The sequence below is a fragment of the Medicago sativa genome, chromosome 2, assembly GCF_051527215.1.
Source record: "Medicago sativa cultivar Bolivia chromosome 2, Bolivia_mono, whole genome shotgun sequence".
Lineage (NCBI taxonomy): Eukaryota > Viridiplantae > Streptophyta > Magnoliopsida > Fabales > Fabaceae > Medicago > Medicago sativa.
In genome coordinates this window covers 18911436-18935421 of record NC_140750.1, presented here as the reverse complement: position 1 = coordinate 18935421, position 23986 = coordinate 18911436, and the positions used below count along the sequence as shown (strand labels likewise).

Below are 23986 nucleotides of genomic sequence, written 5' to 3'. Positions count from 1 at the left end.
TCTTATAAACAATGGAATGAGGTTTTTTCTTAAGAATTGGTGTTTTCTAAAATATAAATATTAACAAATAACTATTTATTTCATAAAATGAACCTTAATGTATAAGTTTATGAAGTAGGAGTACCGGTACACCTCAATTTGTGAGGTGTACTCATAAAATGAACCTTAATGTATAAGTTTATGAAGTAGGAGTACCGGTACACCTCAATTTGTGAGGTGTACCGTAGAAGTTTCCAGTATGGTATTGACTTGTAACCACGACTGTTGAGGGGACCAGCGACCAAAAAGCAAAACGTCAAAATATATATCTTAAAATGGTACAAACTCACACCATTAATTTATTTCACAGCCCCAACAAAACCTTTAGATAATGTTAACCCAATTATCCTCTTATCATTTGTGTTCTTCAACCCATAAAAACAAGTATAACCTCTTTTGTCGTTAAAAGTTACTCCCTCCGGTCACTATTATAAGCAAAAATCAACTTTTTAGGTTCATTCAATAAATGATGTATTTGGTCAATAATATAGACCAAATACATCATTTATTGAATGAACCTAAAAAAATTGATTTTTGCTTATAATAGTGATCGGAGGGAGTAAAACAAAATGAAGGTTTCAAGTTTTTCAACTATCATTTTCTTGACCATTATTTCATCCATTTTTTTAATACCACCGATCCAATGCCATCAACCAAAGCTAGACTTAGTTGAACAAATATGTCGAAAAACACCACATTATCATCTTTGCCTTCTAACATTAAAATCAAATCCATATTCACAACATCTTACATCAAATACTGACATTTCTGGATTTGTTCGTATAACCCTAGAGGTTGTCGCGGCAAGAGCACCGGTTATATTAGAGCAACTTCGCAATGTTTATGCGCAAACCGAGCACACACAATTGAAAGCTGCTTTGGATAGTTGCATTGCTTCATACACCAAGATATCAAAAGAACTTGTGCCACAAGCTCAGAAATGTGTAGACAAAGGTGATTATAATGGTGTCAAACAAAGTGCATACACTGCTGGAAATTTGGCCGATTCTTGTGAGAAGAAATGCAATGGCACAACTAGTTCAGCTATTTCGCCACTTGGAGATAGTAATAAATATGTGAAAAATATGTGTGCAATTACAGTCTCCATTGTTACCAAATTGCCTAAATCAATTCACCAAACTTTGACAAAGACTGTTTAGTAATAATTTTGGGTTTGTCTTATTTGGTGTATATATTGTATTGATATCTATGCCTTGTATGGCTTTCATAATTTGCACATTAATTAGGCTTTTTTTCCTGTCTGTCCTATTTGTGAAACTTAAATACCAATATGCCCTACTTGAAAAAAAAAAACACCAAAATGCCCTAGATGTGAGGATGCAGTTTGAGTACGCCATTTCATTTGGCAGACTTGTGGTCATGAGTATGCCATATCAAATGGCGGACTCGTGAAGGATTTTTAATTCTTTTTTTTTTACGTTTTTTCTTTTTTTTTGGTTGTTTTATATTATTTATTTATTTTATCAATTTTAATTAACATAAAAACATATATTTAAAATATGGAAAAAAAATCTAATAAAATGCTTAGTAAAATATTACAACAATATCAAACACGCGTGGGATTATATTGTTTTGAAATCTGACACCACAAGGTTTGTCATTAAATGTGTAAATTCACAGTGTCCCTTCAAATTGAGGGCCTCGTTTTGGAAAAGGAATGACATGTGGAAGATTTCAACTATCGATGTTCCACACATTTGCACATCCACCGCCTTGTTACAAGATCGTCGCCAACTAGACTCTAGTTTCATATCTCAGAGCACTAAGTCCCTAGTTAGCAAAGACCTGTCGATCAAAGTGAAGACTATAATTGCACACATCACAGAAAAGTTCAATTACACCACGACTTATAGGAAGGCATGGTTAGCAAAAAACAAGGCAATAGAAGATGTGTATGGGAATTGGGAGAAGTCATATAATGAACTTCCACAATGGTTGTCAGCCATGAAACAATATCTTCCAGAAACTGTCATTGTTTTGGAACCTAAACCTTACAAATTCAATGGTCAAGTGTTGGAAACGCACAAGATTTTCCATCGTCTCTTCTGGGCTTTTCATCAATGCATAGTCGGTTTTAATTTTTGCAAACCAATTGTCCAAGTTGACGGTACATGGTTATATGGTAAGTACAAAGGTACTTTGTTGTTGGATGTTGCACAAGATGGTGAAAACCATATCTTTCCCATCGCCTTTGCACTTGTGGAAGGTGAGACAGAGGATGCCTGGAGTTTCTTTCTGAAAAATTTGAGAAGGCACGTCACACCACAAAGAGATATTTGCTTGATTTCAGATAGGCATGAATCAATAGAAAGCGCATACAATGATCCGCAAAATGGTTGGCACGATACTCCAACAACCCGTGTGTACTGTATCCGGCACATTGCACAGAATTTTATGCGGGCGATCAGAGATGGAGAGCTTCGAAAGCAAGTTGTCAATATGGGTAATAATCACACTCTTATTATCATGAATTCTACATTTTTTTATAACTTATCTAATTATTATTATTATTATTATTATTATTATTATTATTATTATTATTATTATTATTATTTTTTTTATAATAATTTTGCAATGTAGGTTATGCATTGAACGAGCCTACATTCAAATATTACCGCAACAAAATCCGAGGGGAAAACGAAGAAGCTGTGAAATGGCTAGACAAAATACCCAAGGAAAAATGGACACAGGCATATGACAAAGGTGTACGCTGGGGTCACATGACCTCTAACCTTGCAGAGTCGATGAACAATGTGTTCAAGGGTATTCGCAACTGTAACAGCCCGGTGGGCCCCTCGCAAGGCACTGCACCCACCGCACTGCACTGTTACTCACAAGCTTAATCACTAGCCCCCTCACCATACTAGTGTTTTTGCCTCCCGTGGGAATCGAACCTAGTACCTGGGGATAAGTACTACTTCAATGCATTCCCACTACCAATTGAGCTACTAGCTCAATTGGTAGTGGGAATGCATTGAAGTAGTACTTATCCCCAGGTACTAGGTTCGATTCCCACGGGAGGCAAAAACACTAGTATGGTGAGGGGGCTAGTGATTAAGCTTGTGAGTAACAGTGCAGTGCGGTGGGTGCAGTGCCTTGCGAGGGGCCCACCGGGCTGTTACAGCAACCTCCCTAAAACTGCTTTGGTCAAGTCAACCTATTATAGGCTTGCATCACTTTTTGCAGAGCGAGGAGAGAACGCGAATATCAGGTTAAAGACTAATCAAGCTTACACCGAGCATTGCATGAACACACTTAAAGCCGAAGTGATTAAGTCCCACACTCACGAAGTCAATCAATTTGATCGAGAAATGCATACTTTTTCTGTTCGCGAAACTGTCGACCACAAGGAGGGAAGGCCAAAGGGAACTTTCAAGGTCGACTTGCATGCAGAGTGGTGTGATTGTGGGAAATTTCAGGCTTTCCATATGCCTTGTTCACATGTCATAGCTGCTTATTCTAGTTTTAATCATGACTACCGAAGATATATCCATCCAGTTTATAGCAGTGATCATGTATTCAACGTGTACAATACCAGGTTCGAAGTAATTCAACACCCTTCATATTGGATCCCATACGAAGGGAAACTCTCTGCCACAATGAGACAATGCGAAGAGTGAAAAAAGGTCGTCCAAATAGTACTCGCATTATGACTGAAATGGACGCGGTGGAAAGAAATCCAAGAGAATGTGGAATGTGTCGTGAGGCCGGACACTCACGAAAAAATTGTCCTCTTACTAGACAAAACTAGTTATTTTTGTGTAATTGATATTATATTGTACTATCTTTTAATGTAATAAATATTATTGTAATATTTTACTAAGCATTTTATTAGATTTTTTTTCCATATTTTAAATATAAGTTTTTATGTTAATTAAAATTGATAAAATAAATAAATAATATAAAACAACAAAAAAAAAAAAAACGTAAAAAAAAAAGAATTAAAAATCCTTCACGAGTCTGCCATTTGATATGGCATACTCATGGCCACAAGTCTGCCAAATGAAATGGCGTACTCAAACTGCATCCTCACATCCAGGGCATTTTGGTGTTTTTTTTTTCAAGTAGGGCATATTGGTATTTAAGTTTCACAAATAGGGCAGACATGAAAAAAAAGCCCATTAATTATAAACAAATGGCTAGTGAAAAGCTGTGAGCTTGTTGTAATGAATAGTTTTTTTAGCTAGGCAATTGTAAATGCAATTTATAAAGTCAGTTATTATCATAGTATTATTTGAAGTGGCAGCTACCTCTTGTCTATCTACTATACTTTACTATATAAGAAAAGAAATGTCCAATGAATTTACCTTTTTGCCCTTAGGAGGGGCATTTTGGTAAACTAATATTTGGAGGGTTTTTTTTATGGTTGGCCTATGAATTTCCATTTTTGCCCCTAACCAATTTTTTTTAATTATTTTCTAATTTTTAATAACTTTTAATTATTTTCCAATTTTTATATTTTTAACTATTTTTCAATTTTTTCTCCTAAATTCAGTTGCTTCTACATTGTCGTTGTGGAAGATTAAGGTATCGTTTGACCCAACTTTTTTCAAACTTCTATACATTTTTAAGGAGAAGTTAGGCCTGTGAATTTCCATTTTTACCCCTAACCAATTTTTTTTAATTATTTTCTAATTTTTATATTTTTAATAACTTTTAATTATTTTCCAATTTTTATATTTTTAACTATTTTTCAATTTTTTCTCCCAAATTCAGTTGTTTCTACATTGCCGTTGTGGGAGATTAAGGTATCGTTTGACCCGACTTTTTTCAAACTTCTCTAAATTTTTAAGGAAAAGTTAGGCCAAACACAATATCAATTAAGTACTTACTAAAAAAAGTACTTTTTTTGAACGCATAAAATTGAATGGAATGAGCTTTGACCAGAAGCTGTTGAATGTTACTTTAAAAAACTTCTTCTCGACAATTTATTTCACAAGCACCTCTTTTCAACTCACGCTGGGAACCTTTTCTTTATTTTTTAATATTATATTTCAATATGTTTTTTTTCTTCCATTTAACTTTATTTTTTTAACCGTTCCATTTAATTTTTTAAGGAGATTCCATTCAATTTTATCTTTTTTCAAAGAAATTTTATTATCTTTTTATCACTTATATATTTAATTTCAATATCGTTTAATCATCACAATCTCACAAATATTTTTATTCACTATGTCATTTAATGATCCCAAATATTTTTATCTCCTTTCTTCAACCTCGCGAATATATACACACATTAACGTTTAGAGTAATATTTTATGTCCGTCTGTCTGTGTTTTTGTTACGTTAATGCATATAATTTTTTTAGTGTTGCTTGGTTGAGTGCTATAGAAAAAACGGGTCACAAAAATGGAAAAGAGAAAGAAAAAAAAACATTCAATTGGGGTATGTATGATTTAGGTGGCCATAGAAATCTTCTAACAAAAGCAGTAAGCATCGCATCGCCATCGCCAGCTAACAGGTTCTATACAAGTTGCATTGAGAAGCGTGTGCAGAGGAAAGACGAAGAGCTTGTTTTTTGTTTTAATTGACTGCATAACTATTGATGAAGTAACATGATTAGTTTAGATCCAATGGTTATTATTAAGTCCTCTCATCTCTCATAATAACCACTCCTCTCATTTGAAATGTATTGCACCTTTATAATGTAACAAACTATGCATATCTTTTTCTTATTCAAAAAAACTAAACATATATGTTTCCATGACACCAACAATGTAACAAATATAATATCATATAATATAAATCCTTATCTTTTTGAAAGACACCAAAAATATGGTATTCTTATACAAAAATATGGCATTAATTAAATTCCAACATTTATAATAGTAATTTTTTTTAAGAAACCATCGGGCTTCTTCATGAGATTGTCAAGACAATGCCAATTGGGACTAGAAAGAAATTGTGTACGAACATTGTGTTGAAAGATAAAAGGTATTATTTTCTAATTTGTCAGCATCAGATGATATGATTTTGTATAAGTTTGATAATGACCTGAAAAATGTCTTTCCTTATGCAGTGAGAATATAGTTGATGTAACACTATCGGAAAAATATTCCGTAGCTTTATCATTTACCATCTATTTACCTTGAGTTCTTTGCTTCCATTTTGTAGTCAATGGCAACCCAAATATATGTAACAATTGGTCAGGTTCGAGGCTGCTCATCAACCTACATTATCTGGTTGATGAGAAGTTTAAGACTTAGTAAGTTTGCATTATGATTTCACAATACAGTGTTAGAGTAACTTATTATTTCACAATCTGATTTGATTGTTTTTTGACCATGCTTCTTGAATTGTTGTCGTGACCTTAACACTTCTCAAGCTCAGAGTCAAAGCATCAGTCAGAACTTAAGTCAGAGTTCGGCTTCTTCTCAATGTACTTCGTACAACGATTTTTCCAATCTGTATCAGGTTAGGCCAATTGTTGAATTTATAAACTTATTCAAGGTCTGCTTTTTTATGCACAAACATGCTTTGAATTTTTTTACGCACAAATTAAAAATACATATTGCACAATTCTTTATTTCATGTGCATAATTTGTTTTAGGAAACATATTGCATCACTATTTGGAAAGCAACTCAATTCAATCCTAACCAGTTTGGATGATATTATGAAAGTTGCACCAAATGTTCGAAGACATCAATGTCAAATGGTGTTAGCTATAGATGCACATGCGGTAGTAATGCTTAATTTCCATTTGTTTCAACAATGTTAATTGGTCAACGGGGTTCATATAATGCTCATGAATGCATTTATCTAGCCTTTTTAGGAAGATAATAGGAAGATAAATTAGAAGTCATGATACATTTTCTTTAGCTTAAAATCAGTTATGCTACCTTTATTTTATAAATTATATGTAACTATATTCGCATACGTCTTATCCATGTTAATATGCATTAGACTAATATTGTTGTTATTTCCCTGTTTAGCATTTTCCAAACGAGGTGTCAAGAAAAATTCTAAAAGGAAAGCGCAAAACAATCACTCTCATTGATGACCAGACACAGAGAAAATATAAGTGCCGCCTCATTACCGTCGAAAGAGAAAGCTATGAAAAATACTTGGGTGGGCAGTGGTTCAATTTATGCAGAGAACGTGTGATGGAAGAAGGTGGTAAGCTCATCTTTGATCTCGAAAAGTCACCGAAGAACTTGCATGTTCGAGTTGTTCCAAAGTAGATCTTTGCTGCTGAACTATTTGAACTTCTACTTTGGACTGTAATCGTAAACTATCTTGACTTTGGGATGTCATTTGTTCTTTTCATTTTGTCTGATTTAAATATTGGCAAAAATCCCTTTTTGTTTAGTCTATGACACTTGCAGTCTTTTTTATAAACCTAACTATTATGTAACGTTAATCTGCACATTGTTTGTTCCTTCATTGGTTCCAGTTAGTATCATGTTAATTATACTGTTGTTTTCCTAATCTCTTGAACAAAATAGAACATGTTCTTTTCCTACAGCAAATCTTTATAATGCTTTGGTAAATGTTTTAGAAATGTACTTATATATATAACATCTAATTAACACTGCAATTTGTTTTGTACCTAGCACTTCCCAAATGAGATATCAATGACATTTCTAAAAGGAGCAGGGAAAAAAAATCACACTCATCGACAAACAAACTCAAAAGAGGTATAAGTGTCGCTTGATAACGACAAAGAGAGCAAGTTAAGAAAAATACTTAGGCGGTCAATGGTTTAACTTTTGCCGAGAACATATGTTAGAGGTAGGTGATAAGATCTCATAAACTGATTATATGATCTCTTAATCAGCCCATACATATTTTATGATGAATCACAATGTTCCGTCGTTTTAACATCTTTTCTTTCGAAGAATTTTTTTATCGAATACGTTATTGAACCCGTGATAATTTATATAAAGTTAGCTTGAAATAAATTAGATTACTAAATATATTCTATCTTTTTTAGTACAACTTTTAGAATACCAATGTTATAAATTACATTCCTATATGTTTATGACAATTTTTTTTTTGTTGTAAGAATCAACCAAATTATTTATAATTTTTTGTTACAATATAGATGGTTCTCTAAACAAGCTGTAAGAGGAGAAATTCCTGAAACTATTGTTTGGCCAAACCAGGTAACATCCACATTGAAGTAATAAAAGTACAAGATTGCATAAATTATTTAAATTATGCTGAACAATATATTTTTTATGTCAATGTAGGGTAGGGTCCGTATTCGAAACCAATACTACAACGAACATCGCAGAGAGATCAAGATCAATGCTCCTGGATTGCTTCTTTCTGATGAAGGGATAGATTATGTCACACATTTTGGCAGGGATGAAATGGGGATCTATATGGGTAGTGGAATCAGAATTGCTAAGGAGTTTGGGTTTTTAGTTCCAACAAAGATTAGGCTCGACTACGAGGGCGTGAAGAATATATATAAGTTGACACAACTAGGAGCAATTCACATTCCAAGTGTTTTCCCCATGCAAGTTAAGTAGGAACCTATTGAGATTATCTCGGACGATGAAACTGAGATTGAACAAATAAACAATGAGGATGAAGTAGGAGCTGGAAATGAAATTAAAGCGAATGCAGGTGTTGTCAACAACGTGGAAGAAGCTGGCGGCGTGGATCATCATCACTTTGAGAAGAATGTCACAATAGCTTTGGCTTCCGTTGAAAGGCCCCAAGCTTTGGTATGCAAAAATCTACTTTTTATAAATCTAATATCATCTTCAATTATCAAATAAATATTTCCATCTGTTAAGAGTAACAAATAACACAAAGATAAATATTTCCTCCAAAAAATTGTGCTGAAGCATTCTATCTAAGTTAACAGTTTGATTTATGATTTTATGTAGCATTTTCCTAATTAAATATCCAAAAGGGTCTTGAAGAGAAAATATCTAAGGATGACTTTGGAAGATGTGGAGACACATAAGACATATAATTGCAAGGTTAAGACTGCTGACAGAAGGAATGTTGAGAAAAATTTGGGTGGTGAATGGTTTGACTTCGTCATAGAGCGCGACTTACAGGAGAATGACTTATTGATCTTTGATTTGGAGGATCCACCGACCAAAATGTATGTCAAGCATGTCCGCATCCAGTAAACAACAGGAGGGAGTGGTTACTTTTGGAATTGAATATGATCAGGTAGTTTTGGAAATGTAATTTCGTAATCCGTAATGCATGAGTACTTTAAAATCTGTGTTGTAGAGCTTGTGTTTTGATCACAAAATCTGAATATTTTGGTTTAGTTTCCAACCATATTTTGTACTCTAAATTAACCATCATGGTGGACACATATTAAATTTGGTATGTTATTATAATGTTACTACTGTATTAGTAGTATTCTATTTACAACTAAGTTGATGTGTATAAACATAAGAGTATAGCTGGTAATTCACATCAAGTTATATACTTCAACTCAGAATTTCTGGTAAGAGATTATATTGACATTAGTTTCAAATACAATACTACATATTTTGGTAGAATATGCTTAGCTAATAATTTTCGAAAAAAGGCAATTCAACCCGTGCGAAGCACGGGTTTGTAACTAGTAAAAAAAAAAAAAAGTGCTAACTAGGCTTCTTTTCCCCATCTAATTGTTGGATTTTCACCGTCTCTCTCTTGAAATTTTTGTTCATTCATCCTCATCACTTGAGGTGGTTTGGGGCCATTTTTTCTTTGAATCACCCATATGTATTCTTTTATCTAAATAAGTAGTTTCCATGTAGATTTACTCTTTCATTTGTATTTTCTGTAATTTTGTTGTCTGAATCGTGAGTTGTTTCGTTCGTCGTTTTAGTGTGACATTGTTTTATTTTTCTCATCTTATTCAAGTGCTTGTTTGCCTCAGATTGTTGAATATATTTCGATCAATTATATATTTGATTTGACAAGGCGTTAATGTTGGAGCCTTGGAGGCATGATTATTCATGTCACTTTGATTTTGTCACATTTCTATAAACATTTTGTTATTTTATGTTATTAACTTGGACGTTGTGATTTTGTTTGCAGATTTTGGCAATATTTATAGAACAAAGCCCCCATTTGCTCTTTCTCTCAAGCGAATAACATTCTCTGCCACGTCCAACCTTCTTCCCAACACCCCATCCTAAGGAACACATTTCAACCACTCACACCAGACAATTCTCTGATATATTAAACAAACATCTAAACCTATCTCGTTAGAGACCACCCTCCAACCACTAATCTAGCAAAAAATAACATTTTCTCCTCATCACCCACCACTGCACAAAATCGTTGTCGAACCAACGCTCCACCCCTAAACATGGGTGGATGCAACATATGGTTTCGAGTGGCTATAGCCACACCAATTTTTACATTTTTTTTACATATGAAGGTTGTCTGTAAGAATGAATGTTAAAGGAAGTTGACTACTTATTTTGTCCTACTAGCAATTGTTAGTGTTATAATTATAAATAGACTTGGACGAATAAAACTAGCCTAAATAAAACTACTAAAATTGTTATTTTACATAAAATAATACAATTTTTAATTTCATTGAGCAAATTGTTTTTACACTATTGTTTTAGGCATATCAAAAAAAAAAAAAATCCTAGATCGTCCCTTGCCTCTAAAATTGTTGCATTACAAAATACCCACTCTTCTTTCCACCATCTAAGAACATGTGCTCCTCCCTTCTTCACACGACCACATTCCTCCCTAAAACAAGCTACTAAAACTTTAAACCAAATGCTCATCTACTCCACATGCATCCTCCAACATCATTTTCTCAATACAGCCGTGTTAAATTTCATATTCCTCTTAACTCCCATACCATACCCTCTTTCTCGGAAAATACTTGTGTGACATTAATGTCACGGTGACATTAAATCTGGGCCACACATTGGGTGACATTAGATGTGTTGTGTGGTCCAGATGCAATGGCATGGTGACATTAATGTCACCAAAGTGCCACCCCTCTTTCCCTTATCCAAACAAACAGATAAGTATATTTTACTAATGTTAACATCCAACTTTTAGAAAATTAATTTAGTACCACTACAGTATTTATTTTGCAAGAAATATTAAATTTCTATGCACTAATGTGGACAAAACAAACAGATAAAGTGTTTGATTGCCTGGGCCTTGCGGATTTATTGATTTTAGAATCCACGTGCTTTGTTAGCATGTGACTTAGTAGTTGGACATGTGGCTTTGACGGGAAAAAAGAAAACAGCACATGATCGTGCAAAATACCTTATTTATTACCTAATAATGAGTGGATATCAATCCAACAAAAGAAAATAGTCAATGATAGTGTCTTGCTTACTTTTTTTGTTTTTGTTTTGAGGGGACTAGTTTTTCTTTGGTCATGAATTGATGATAGAAAATTTCTCTTATCTCTTTTAAAATTATTCATTTTCTTAACTTAGCGAAATCATTTTTCAACGTGAGTTAACTTACACGGTTACTTTTAAAATCGGTTCAATCATTTTTTAAATCAATTCAACTGATCTTAAAAGTGACAGTGTGAGTAAGCTCACGCTTTAAAATGTCGAGCAGGAGTTAACTTCCGCTGAGTTAAAGAATAAGTAATTTTAAAAGAGGGAAAAGCAATCTTCTTGATGATATGCTGGTAACAAGGTTGTAATTTGAAATTTTCAATAAATGGAATTAATTAAATTATTTTGAGTAGATCATTATATTACTTTTGACTAACTCTTTTTTCCTTTTCGTGAATATAACTTGGTTGGTAGAGACATTGCATAAGATATGCAGGAATTGAGGTTTTACCTCTGAATTTCTCACCCATTCACTTATGGGATGAATTGCGAACCACGATTCTATTTAACCAAAAAAAAGTTTTCGTTTTTGTTTAAATACTTAATCCATTTATAACTAACTCGTTTTAATACTCATTTTACTTAGTAAAAGAGATATCGACATTCAGAATCTAATACGCCTCAAATAAGATTTGATAATCTTTAGTTAAGATAATATATAGAAAACCAAAAAAACATAAGATTGCAACCTTGGTATGTATAATAATTTTTTTTAAAAACACTTCAAGCGATTAGTTTTTTGAGAGGCCCAACTCTTGACTGTGTATTTCGTTTATGCCTCCACTCTTATTTTATTTTTCATTATGAATAATAAATATGTTTACAAATATTGTTGGTGGTACATTGGACTGACAATATAGTTAAAATATATTTCCTCAAAAAAAAAATATAGTTAAAATATATTATTTTCCTTTTAAAAAAACATAGTTAGGATATCAGTTGATCACATTGACACAAATCACTTATATTATTTTTTTATATAAAAAACATTATTTGATAACAACATTTCTACCAAACAACCATTTCTCATGACATACACATACACGGTTAAAAATTTGTTTAATTTTATAATCAAACATTTCTCATGACATACAGATACAAGTCATACATGGTGACACACTAGGCAAAATTTTGGTGTAATAGAATTTAGAAACATGGATATAAAACCAAAATGGAATAAAAAAACACAACACAAGAGCATGCCATAAATAATGCAAAGAAAAAATAGTTATTTTGGTCTTTGAATGTGTAAATTATAACTACTATATGATAGAAGTTTTAGTGTTTAGCCATAAATCACTAGATACAAATTATAACATATCATCAATAACAAAAGAAGGAATAAGAATTGTGTACCTTAGATTCAGGGTTTTACGAAGAACAACCGCCAGTAAGCATGGGAGGGATGACTACCCTCATTCCGTTTAGGTTTATACCATGTTGGTCAGAATGTTTAACTGTCTGATGGGATGACGTTTAAATAGCTAAACGGCTGAGGGCAGAGACCTCTCATTAGGCTTAACTAAATGGTCCAACCCATCACGGTCCATTTAGAAAGAATAGCTCAATCACACATATTCATCAACTAATTAGTGTTTAACACAATAGACCATGTAATTTATAATATAATATTAACTTATAATAATTGATTATTGTCGATTCATAATTGATTAATTAAATAATTAATCCAACACTATAGTTGTTGAAAAGTGACTAAAAAATGTGCATTCTGTCTGTCAAAATCGGTGGCCGATTTGTACCACACGGTGGCCGATTTTGACCTGTTTTTGGAGACTTTTGTTTCGGGAAAAATCGGTGGCCGATTTTGAGAGCTCGGTGGCCGATTTCGCGCAGGAGGAGAAAAATAAAACAGCTTGTGGGCCTGTTTTGTTCCAATTTTTGAGGGATGCTTTCCACTATAAATATAAACCTTGTATCAGATGATTATGTGGTGTAGAAAAACAGGGTTTAGAAGCCAACAAACAAACTAGGGTTTATAGAGAATTTCTCTTGGCAACAACACTAGGGTTGGGATTGTTTTGATTCACCTTGAACAAAGCACTATTAGGATTGAGTCTCTTGGTCACGGGAAGAGGCTGGAACTGAGGGTAGAGTTAGGTTTGAAGACTAATTCTTGTAACCTTCAATATCTCTTTGTAAAGAAACTCATATCATTATAGTGGAACGGAGAGCTGCTCTCTCCCCCAGAGTAGGTCATCATTAGACCGAACTGGGTAAACAGATTCTTGTGTTCTTCTCCTTCTTCCTTTATCTCTTGCTGTTTATTTTTGTTTGAATTATTTTGTCATCCGCTTCATTTGATTGCTTGGTATTAATTTGCTCCACGCATCAGTTTTATTATTGGTGTGGTTTTCACAACGAATCCGCAACAATTGGCGCCCACCGTGGGGCAAAGGTCAAATCAATAACCAGGTATCATGGGTTCGAAGTGGGACATTGAAAAGTTTACCGGTAGTAACGACTTCGGGTTGTGGAAGGTAAAGATGAGGGCAATTCTAATTCAACAAAAGTGTGTTGAAGCATTGAAGGGAGAAGCACAGATGCCTGCGCATCTGACACCTGTTGAGAAGGCGGAGATGAATGATAAAGCGGTCAGTGCTATCATTCTGTGTCTTGGGGATAAGGTGTTGAGAGAGGTATTAAGGGAGACTACTGCTGTGTCTATGTGGAATAAACTTGATTCATTGTACATGACCAAGTCCTTGGCACATAGACAATGTCTGAAACAACAACTCTACTTTTACCGAATGGTGGAGTCAAAACCTATAATGGAGCAACTGACGGAGTTCAATAAGATTATTGATGATTTGGCGAACATAGATGTAAACCTGGATGATGAGGATAAAGCCTTACACCTACTGTGTGCTTTACCTAAGTCTTTTGAGAATTTCAAGGATACTATGCTTTATGGCAAAGAGGGCACTATCACTTTGGAGGAAGTTCAAGCAGCTTTGAGAACCAAAGAGTTAACCAAGTTCAAAGAGTTGAAGGTTGATGATAGTGGAGAAGGCTTGAATGTCTCAAGGGGAAGAAGTGAAAACAGAGGAAAGGGGAAAGGCAAGAATTCCAGGTCAAAGTCTAGGTCAAAGGGTGGTGACAATAAAACAAAGTACAAATGTTTTCTTTGTCACAACTATGGTCACTTCAAGAAGGATTGTCCGGAGAGAAAGGGCAATGGAAGTGGTAATCCATCCGTTCAGATTGCAAGTGAAGAGGAAGGTTATGAGAGTGCTGGAGCACTAACTGTGACAAGTTGGGAACCTGAAAAGGGCTGGGTCTTGGACTCTGGATGCTCTTATCACATCTGTCCGAGAAAGGAGTACTTTGAAACTTTGGAGCTGAAAGAAGGTGGAGTTGTTCGCCTTGGTAATAATAAGGCTTGCAAAATTCAAGGTATGGGTACTATCCGTCTCAAAATGTTTGATGACCGTGATTTCCTTTTGAAGGATGTGAGGTATATTCCTGAACTTAAGAGAAATTTAATATCTATAAGCATGTTTGATGGTCTAGGTTATTGTACTAGAATTGAACGTGGTATGATGAGAATTTCTCATGGTGCATTAGTTATAGCTAAAGGGTCTAAAATACATGGTTTATATATTTTAGATGGTTCCACTGTTATAGGTCATGCATCGGTTGCTAGTGTAGACACTCTGGACATAACTAAATTGTGGCATTTGAGGTTAGGTCATGTCAGTGAGAGGGGTTTAGTTGAGCTAGCTAAACAAGGTTTGCTAGGGAATGAAAAATTGAACAAACTAGATTTCTGTGATAATTGCACATTAGGCAAACAACACAAGGTGAAGTTTGGGGTGGGTGTGCATAAATCTAGTAGGCCTTTTGAGTATGTTCATTCGGATCTTTGGGGTCCAGCATCAGTTAAAACTCATGGGGGAGGTTCATATTTCATGTCTATTATCGATGATTATTCTAGAAGGGTATGGGTTTACATTCTGAAGAATAAAAGTGACGCTTTTGAAAAATTTAAAGAATGGCATACACTTGTAGAAAATCAGATTGGAACTAAACTGAAAGTGTTGAGAACTGACAATGGCCTGGAGTTTGTTTCAGAGCAGTTTAATGAGTTTTGCAGGAAACGAGGTATAAAGAGGCATAGAACCGTGGCATACACACCTCAACAGAATGGTCTTGCTGAAAGAATGAACAGGACCTTGTTGGAGCGTGTGAGGTGTATGTTGTTGGGAGCTGGATTGTCCAAGAGTTTCTGGGGAGAAGCTGTTAGTACTGCAGCATACTTGATTAACAGATGTCCATCAACAGGGATAGATCTCAAGACACCTATGGAGGTTTGGAGTGGGAGACCGGCAGACTACTCTAATTTGAAAGTTTTTGGAGCTTTAGCATTTGCTCATGTCAGACAGGACAAACTTGATGCTAGAGCTGTGAAGTGTATTTTCATGGGTTATCCTGAAGGTGTGAAAGGTTACAAACTGTGGAAGATGGAACCTGGAGGATCAAAATTTATTATAAGCAGGGATGTTACTTTTGATGAGACCCGCATGGGGATGAAGTGCAAAGACCTGGATACAAGCTCAGAAACGGGGATAGAGAAAATTCAGTTTGAGGTGGAGCCTACCACTGATGAAAGGGAAGGGGAGGATCAGACTCCAGTACCTGATGAGAGTGAAGGCCAAGAAACAATTGATCCTGACTATCAGCTAGCAAGAGATAGGCAAAGGAGAAAAATTAATCCACCTAATAGATACGGTTATGCTGACCTCATATGTTATGCTTTGAATGCAGCTGAAGAATTGCAAGACTCGGAACCAAAGAACTTCAGGGAAGCATTAGAAAGCAATGAAAGCAAGGACTGGCTGAAGGCAATGAATGAGGAAATACTTTCATTGGAAAAGAACCAGACTTGGAAACTTGTTTCATTACCTAAGAATCAAAGGGTAGTGGGAAGCAAGTGGGTGTTCAAGAAGAAAGAAGGTATACCAGGGGTCGAAGCACCAAGGTATAAGGCAAGACTTGTAGCAAAGGGTTTTACTCAGGTGGAAGGGATTGATTACAATGAAATCTTTTCACCGGTGGTAAAACATTGTTCTATAAGGGTACTTATGGCGATTGTTAACATGTATGATCTTGAGTTAGAACAAATGGATGTGAAGACCGCATTTCTACATGGAGAGTTGGAAGAAACTATCTATATGCAACAACCAGAAGGTTTCGTGGAAGATAATACAAAAGTGTGTTTGTTGAAGAAATCTTTGTATGGGTTGAAGCAAAGTCCAAGGCAGTGGTATCGTCGGTTTGATGAGTTTCTTATAAAGGCTGGTTTTGTGAGAAGCAACTATGATAGTTGTGTGTACATGATGAGAAGGAATGAGAAAGTCATTCTCTACCTTCTCCTTTATGTAGATGATATTCTTATGGCAAGTTCTGACATGCAAGAGATTCAGAAGCTCAAGGAAAGATTGAATGATGAATTTGAGATGAAGGATCTTGGTAATGCAAAGAGGATACTTGGTATGGATATCATAAGGGACCGAAACAAAGGTGAGTTGTTCTTATCTCAGCAAGGTTACTTGAGGAAAGTGGTGGAGCGGTTCAGAATGAAAGATTCTAAGGTCGTTGGCACTCCTCTTGGTCATCACACAAAGTTGTCAATAAAGCAGTGTCCTCAATCCGATGAAGAGAAAAGCAAGATGGAGGGTACTCCCTATGCAAGTGGAGTTGGAAGCATCATGTATGGTATGGTTTGTAGTAGACCGGACTTATCCTATGCAATAAGTGTGATAAGTCGGTTTATGGCAAATCCGGGTCAAGTGCACTGGCAAGCTTTGAAGTGGGTTCTGAGATATTTGAATGGGACTTTGACAGGTGGTCTGAAGTATACGAGGTCACAACCAGGAAGGGATGCTTTGGAAGGATATGTGGATGCGGACTATGCAGGTAATGTAGACACTAGAAAATCTTTGTCTGGATTTGTGTTTACATTGTTCGGTACAGCGGTAACTTGGAAGGCAAATCAACAATCTGTTGTAGCTCTTTCAACAACTCAAGCAGAGTACATAGCCCTTGTTGAAGGGGTCAAGGAAGCCATATGGTTGAAAGGTATGATTGGAGAAATGGGGATTAGTCAAGGGTGTGTGAAGATATATTGTGATAGCCAAAGTGCCATTCATTTGGCAAATCATCAGGTGTATCATGAAAGAACAAAGCACATTGACATTCGTTTGCACTTTGTTAGAGACATGATTGAGACAAAGGAGATCATGGTTGAGAAAGTGGCATCGGAAGAAAATCCAGCAGACATGTTCACCAAATCATTACCGAGATCAAGGTTCAAGCATTGCTTGGACTTGATTAACTTCATTGAAGAATAGATGAAGGTTGGAGAGAGCAGCAAGGTGATTGATGGTTAAATTGGCATCATCACCATTTTAGAGTCAAGGTGGAGAATTGTTGAAAAGTGACTCAAAAATGTGCATTCTGTCTGTCAAAATCGGTGGCCGATTTGTACCACACGGTGGCCGATTTTGACCTGTTTTTGGAGACTTTTGTTTCGGGAAAAATCGGTGGCCGATTTTGAGAGCTCGGTGGCCGATTTCGCGCAGGAGGAGAAAAATAAAACAGCTTGTGGGCCTGTTTTGTTCCAATTTTTGAGGGATGCTTTCCACTATAAATATAAACCTTGTATCAGATGATTATGTGGTGTAGAAAAACAGGGTTTAGAAGCCAACAAACAAACTAGGGTTTATAGAGAATTTCTCTTGGCAACAACACTAGGGTTGGGATTGTTTTGATTCACCTTGAACAAAGCACTATTAGGATTGAGTCTCTTGGTCACGGGAAGAGGCTGGAACTGAGGGTAGAGTTAGGTTTGAAGACTAATTCTTGTAACCTTCAATATCTCTTTGTAAAGAAACTCATATCATTATAGTGGAACGGAGAGCTGCTCTCTCCCCCAGAGTAGGTCATCATTAGACCGAACTGGGTAAACAGATTCTTGTGTTCTTCTCCTTCTTCCTTTATCTCTTGCTGTTTATTTTTGTTTGAATTATTTTGTCATCCGCTTCATTTGATTGCTTGGTATTAATTTGCTCCACGCATCAGTTTTATTATTGGTGTGGTTTTCACAACGAATCCGCAACAATAGTCTTTCAATATATTGAAATTTTAAAATACTATTATGCAGTTTCTTTGTCAAATTAATATCTGACGTTAAAATAGTCACTCAACGTTAACATTAATTCTTTTCATATAAGACTAATATAAGAGTAAATACTTATAATGATTGGTGTGATTAGAAGTAGAGTTTTATGACCATGTACAATTCTACTTTGCTCAAACAATGTTGGAGGTAATAGTCACTTTGGTTCAAGAGTATATAATGATTAGTCACAATAGTCATACAATGTATCAAAATTATAGAATAGTTTCTGATTGTGCACTCTGATAGTCAGCATAGTCTATGATGCTAAAATAATATTTAAATCCTCACAATAACTCTTTTCATATAGAGACTGAAATGATAATAAGTAAGTAACTATTGTAATTACTCGTTACACATTCAGGGATCAAAGTGATTATTACCTAATAATTAATCCATGTAATTGGACGCAAAAGATAATAATTCAAATAAAAGAAAAACATAAAAATGAAAATGTTGAAATGAAGAAAAACAACAGAAACGTATAAGTTGAATTGAATTGAATTTGAACACACGGTTATGGGACCATGTAATTGCCAACTGTAATGTCATAGATACACATCACCGTCACACCTCTTTCCTATCTTTTCTCAATCAAATCTGCCGTTAATCAAGACAACAACGCATTCCATAATTTCGAATCTTGAAATATTCATAAGGATCTTCCTTTTGAACAAATCTTAAACTCATTTTTTCTATCTTTAGTATAATCTCGTACCCTTCTTCTTTTCCCTTTACCTCTCTCTCTCTCTGCATATTCTTCAACCCTCATTGGATCAATCTTTAGGGTTCCTTTCCCTTCTCTAAAAAGGTAATTACTTCAATTAGTTTAAAGTTTTTGTCTTTTTTCATTTTCATGGTTGCCCATTATCATCATTTGAGGGTTAGAGGTTTTGCATTTTTATTAATTTTTTTCCTTCTTCTGGGGTTGAATAATTATTTTTTCATGAATTATTTGAAACAAAGAAGATACTAAAAATTGTTGTTGAAATGACTTTAATTAGTATAAAAATGTTGCCTTTTTCCATTTTCATGGGTGCCCATTATCTTCATTTGGGGTATTGACTTTGAGGGTTATAGGTTTTAAATTTTTATTAATTTTTTTTCTCTCTGTGGTTGAATTTCTATGTGTGTTTCTTATGATTTTAGATTTAAGTATCATTTTTTCTTTGTTAAATGATTAAAATATCGTTGTTGAAATGAGTTTAATCTGTTTAAAAATGTTGTCTTTTTTCATTTTCATGGGTGCCCATTATCAAAATTTGGGGGTATTGACTTTAGGGTTTACATTTTTATTATTTGTTTTTTCTGGGTTTATTTTTTTATGTGTGTTTGTTAAGATTTATTAATTAAGAATAATTTTTTCTTTTCTTTGATGTTGCCATTTATGTCTGCATTGCTTTGATTATTCTCTATAAAGCTTTTTCTGTCTTTGTTCCTTTCTTCTCAAGGACTTTTTGTTTTTGTTTTTTTGTCACTATTTGAAAATTGGGGCTTTTGGGTAAGCTTAAAGTTATGTCATTTGGATTACTTGTTCATTCTGCAACCTCCAAAGATAAAACCCATTAAAGGGAAAATTATCATAAGATTGATAATTACGTTCGTCACTTTTTGTGATGCAGGTTTAGTCCTTTCAAAGGATTATCCATTTTTTTTTAGTAATTTGTTTTTAGAGAACTAATGGAGGTAGTAGTAAATAGAGTTTTAGAGAGGAAGAGAAGTAGTTTTGGAGGTTAATAATTTACTTTATTACTGTCTGTATCTGTCTAACGTGGATGGTTTATGATTGAAGGTATCTGAATCGGGATTGAGTTGTTGTGTTGCAAGCAGTCATTTGATGGTTTATGATCGATTAAGGAGTTAGTACATCGTATTAATTGAGGAGGTTTTTTTATATGATGGGTTGAATTCAAAGATTGAGTGTCGTAGAAGTTTAGAAGAATTGTGTTTTTGTAGAGTACTAACAAGGTGGGAGAATTTGGATTGGATTTCTGGTGTTTGGGATGGATCAAAGAAATGGAAGGGAGAAAGATATTGAAGTTGATATTGAAAGTGGATTGCCACTTATCGAAGATAACTCAAGGAGAATCTCTATGATTTCTGGTGGATTTCTTGGAGGTTCTGTTAATGGCGAAGCCAGGCCAAGTTCTTATTTGAATGAATCAAATTTAAGTGAAGTTTCTGTGAATATGATGAAAGTGGTGAATAAGGCTCCAGCAAAAGAAAAACGGAAAAAGGCGTCGGGTAAAAAGGCTGCCAAACCTCCGCGACCTCCACAAGGCCCGTCCTTGGACGCAGCAGATCATAAACTAATAAAGGAGATGTCTGAACTTGCGATGTTGAAGCGTGCAAGGATAGAGCGTATGAAAGCATTGAAGAAAATGAGAACTGCGAAATCGTCATCGCCGTCATCTAATAGCAGCAGCATTGTGGCTATGATTTTCACTGTTATCTTCTTCATTGTGATAATCTGCCAAGGTAAAATTTGTGGTACAATTAAATGTTATCATGTACTGATGTACATGACATTTATTTATAATCTTCTTCACATAAAAGAATGACGACAAGAGTTTTAGATATCATTGTTTTACCTTGTTTTGTGACCATTGCATATCTAATCTGTTTCCTCTATTAGGCCATATAAAATTTTCATATTTATACTTAATTAATAATTACTATGTTTGTGAATAGTGAGTACACGAGAAATCATGGGTTTGGTTTGGTAAGACATACATACACTTTGAATAGAATTCTAGATGTTAGTATTTATAAATCAGTGAGAATTACTATCAAATTTCATCATGGTTTGTCCAATTGTTTCTTTGGCATTTCTTTCTGGTGTGAAGTTTTGTTGCATTCATGATTGGATTAAACTACTCCCTGCGGTATTGTTTGTTTTTGTGCAATGTTTGGATTGACGGAGATTTTAGAGATATCACGGTGGCACTGTGCTTTTGTTCAAACTCCAAAGTGTAGCTTATGATGGAATCACGATGGCATGCATAGTGATTCTGCCAAACTCACCGCCATTCCAAACATACAAAAAATTTGGTTGGCAAGATAACACTTCAGCATTTTCTTTTCTTAATTAGAAGTTCCTTTTGCAGGCATGTCGTCAACTGGAAAAAGCTCAGTGTCAAGTTTCCAAGGATCTCCTGTATCAGCAGGAGGAACAGAAGAGGGTTTGATTTCGGTTCAGTACCAACTCAATCCATCAAGTGATTCAAATGCGCCAGGGTCGGAGTCCATCAAGTAAGTTGAAAACACAAGCTTCTCATTAAACTTCTCCCTTAGTGTTGTGATATTGATCCTTTGAATCCCACTACGAGATAACACTTCGCCATTTAATTAATCTAATGGTTGAAATTTCGCGAGGGGATAAAGAGGATCAATTTTCTAATGTTAAATGTGACACGTTCTAATGTGAAATTTTCCGCTTGATGGTTGCAGTTTTGTACAGCGGGTGTCAGGTTCAGATTCGCAAGAAAAACTGAGGACAGGTTGAGGTTACTGCAATCTTTAATGACAAAAAGAATGTCATCCATCACTTGTGTATTAAAATATGAGATGGCTTAGTTTTATTGTTGTTCTCATACAAACTTTTCTTTTTGTCTTGCAATATTTCTTTAATGTTTCTTAATGTGATTGGTAATTTATCCCTTTTTATGTATATTAACCAATATTGGGGGGTGAGTTAAATTACCATAGCAGAATTACCACTCTTGTTTTTCTCACTGGCTTGCCAGATAGGCCCTGTTACTTTTTACCTTCTCAGCAACTTTTTGTTGCTCATGGTCGTTGACATTGAGATGGATACTTTTCTTTTGAAGCTAAAAAACAATGGTTCTGATTATATTTGCTTAAATTAAGACAATTATTTTATAGTGTTTGAGTGTTGTGTTACTTTTATTGAAGATTTAAATCTTGATTCAAATTGCATTGCTTTTTGTTTTGAGACACCCTAGTTCCTAGCATCGAAGTGTCTTGGCAATTTGTTTAGGAAGAGTTCAAAAATCATGTTAAACCTAAGTTAAAAGGAAATATATTTAGGACTTCATATTTTGAGTTGTGTTTAGCTCAAGCCTATAATACTAGCTTATAAGGGGAGAGATGTCTAACACTTATAAACACATTTGATGTTTTCAAACCATATTTCATTTAGTCTGAAACTCAGTTTACCAATCACGTTTAAAAATGGATATTTGGAGCGTAACCTAGGTGACCTGATGGTGGGTGGCCGAAGTCATCGCAGAATTTTAAATGAACTATATAATTAAATAATTCAGATTTATTTTGTAAAAATGAAATGTAAAAATCCAAGGGGCCGTTGTAGTAAAAGTTAAATTTGAAAACAAAACACGCTTTGGATAAAATAGAATTGAATTGGTTTTTTACTTGATTTAAAAACTACAATTTGGATTGGATTTGTGGTGAAGTATTAAGAAGGTGGGAGAATTTAAAAACTACAGTCATAGAAATGGATTTCCACTAATTAAAGATGATTCAAGGAGGATCTCTATCCAAGCACTGCAAAACAAGGAAAAGCGTATTAGCCAAAGACTTGTTGGTGGTGAAGATGTGCAAAGTTCGTACATTAATGAATCAAATTCAAGCGAAGTTTTTGCGGATGTGATGAAAGTGATAAACAAGACTCTGACAAAGGAGAAATGTAAAAAGGCGTCGAATAAGTAGGCTACCAAACCTTGAAGACCTCCACAAGTTTCGTCATTACGTGCAGCGGATCATATCTGAACTTGAGATGCTAAAGCGTGTGAGGATAGAGCGTATGAAAGCGTTGAAGAAAATGAAAACTGCTAAATCATCGTCATCGTCCAATAGCAGTAGCATTTTGGCCATAGTTTTCACTTTATCTTCTTCATTGCGATAACCTATGTTTTGCACTACAACATCCAGGTATTTAGCTTTGAATTTGAGCTATAGAAAAAAATATGATGACAAGAATCTTGGTAACGCTCAAGTTAGAACCTTTGCTTACCTTGTTTTGTGACCTTTGAATCCTACATTTTCATTTCTACCTATGCCAATCTAATTCCATTTCCTCAGTTAGGCCATTTCAAACTTTGATACTAATACTAAATTGTTATGTTGGTGAATGGTGACTACACGAGAAATCATAAGTTTTCATCATGGTTTGTCAAATTGTTAATTGTTACCCTTTTTTCCTTGGTATTTTTAAGATTGTGGCGAATGGTCGAATGTATACAAGATTGTTCCCTGTAGTTTAGTTTCTTTTTATCTATGTTTTAAGAATACATTCTCAAGATGGTGTTCTTGCCTTCTATGGTTTAGCTAGAAATTCTCAACTTCTCATGATATTAATAAGAATAAATGAATATGAACCTTTTATTTTTGTTATGAAGTTTTGTTGCATTCAAGATTGGATTAAAATACTCTATGCAATCTTGTTTGTTT

The 23986-nt window shown here is 34.7% G+C and overlaps 2 protein-coding genes and 1 pseudogene across 3 annotated transcripts; all 3 read left to right on the top strand.

Annotated features, from left to right (window-relative positions):
* Nucleotides 1-585: 585 nt before the first annotated feature.
* LOC146945212 (cell wall / vacuolar inhibitor of fructosidase 1-like) lies at nt 586-1199 on the top strand. Its single transcript, XM_085748042.1, has one exon. It carries the CDS (start codon nt 609-611, stop codon nt 1197-1199), a length of 591 nt encoding a protein of 196 aa, XP_085604168.1. The 5' UTR covers nt 586-608.
* Nucleotides 1200-1722: 523 nt separating this feature from the next.
* LOC146945211 (uncharacterized) lies at nt 1723-3894 on the top strand (annotated as a pseudogene). Its single transcript, XR_015028040.1, has 3 exons — nt 1723-2503; nt 2641-2829; nt 3184-3894. The product of XR_015028040.1 is annotated as an uncharacterized LOC146945211 (transcript).
* A 15117-nt stretch (nt 3895-19011) lies between these two features.
* Nucleotides 19012-22437, top strand: LOC146945210 (uncharacterized). The gene is made up of 4 exons (XM_085743551.1): nt 19012-19364; nt 20346-21031; nt 21661-21805; nt 22004-22437. Exons 2-4 carry the CDS (start codon nt 20557-20559, stop codon nt 22056-22058), a joined length of 675 nt encoding a protein of 224 aa, XP_085599677.1. The 5' UTR covers nt 19012-19364; nt 20346-20556; the 3' UTR covers nt 22059-22437.
* Nucleotides 22438-23986: the final 1549 nt, after the last annotated feature.

Coding starts and splice junctions, on each gene's coding strand:
- LOC146945212 (XM_085748042.1), top strand. CDS start 609: ATGAAGGTTTCAAGTTTTTCAACTATCATTTTCTTGACCATTATTTCA.
- LOC146945210 (XM_085743551.1), top strand. CDS start 20,557: ATGGATCAAAGAAATGGAAGGGAGAAAGATATTGAAGTTGATATTGAA. Junction 21,032..21,660: donor CATTGTGATAATCTGCCAAG/GTAAAATTTGTG, acceptor TTCCTTTTGCAG/GCATGTCGTCAACTGGAAAA. Junction 21,806..22,003: donor CCAGGGTCGGAGTCCATCAA/GTAAGTTGAAAA, acceptor TGATGGTTGCAG/TTTTGTACAGCGGGTGTCAG.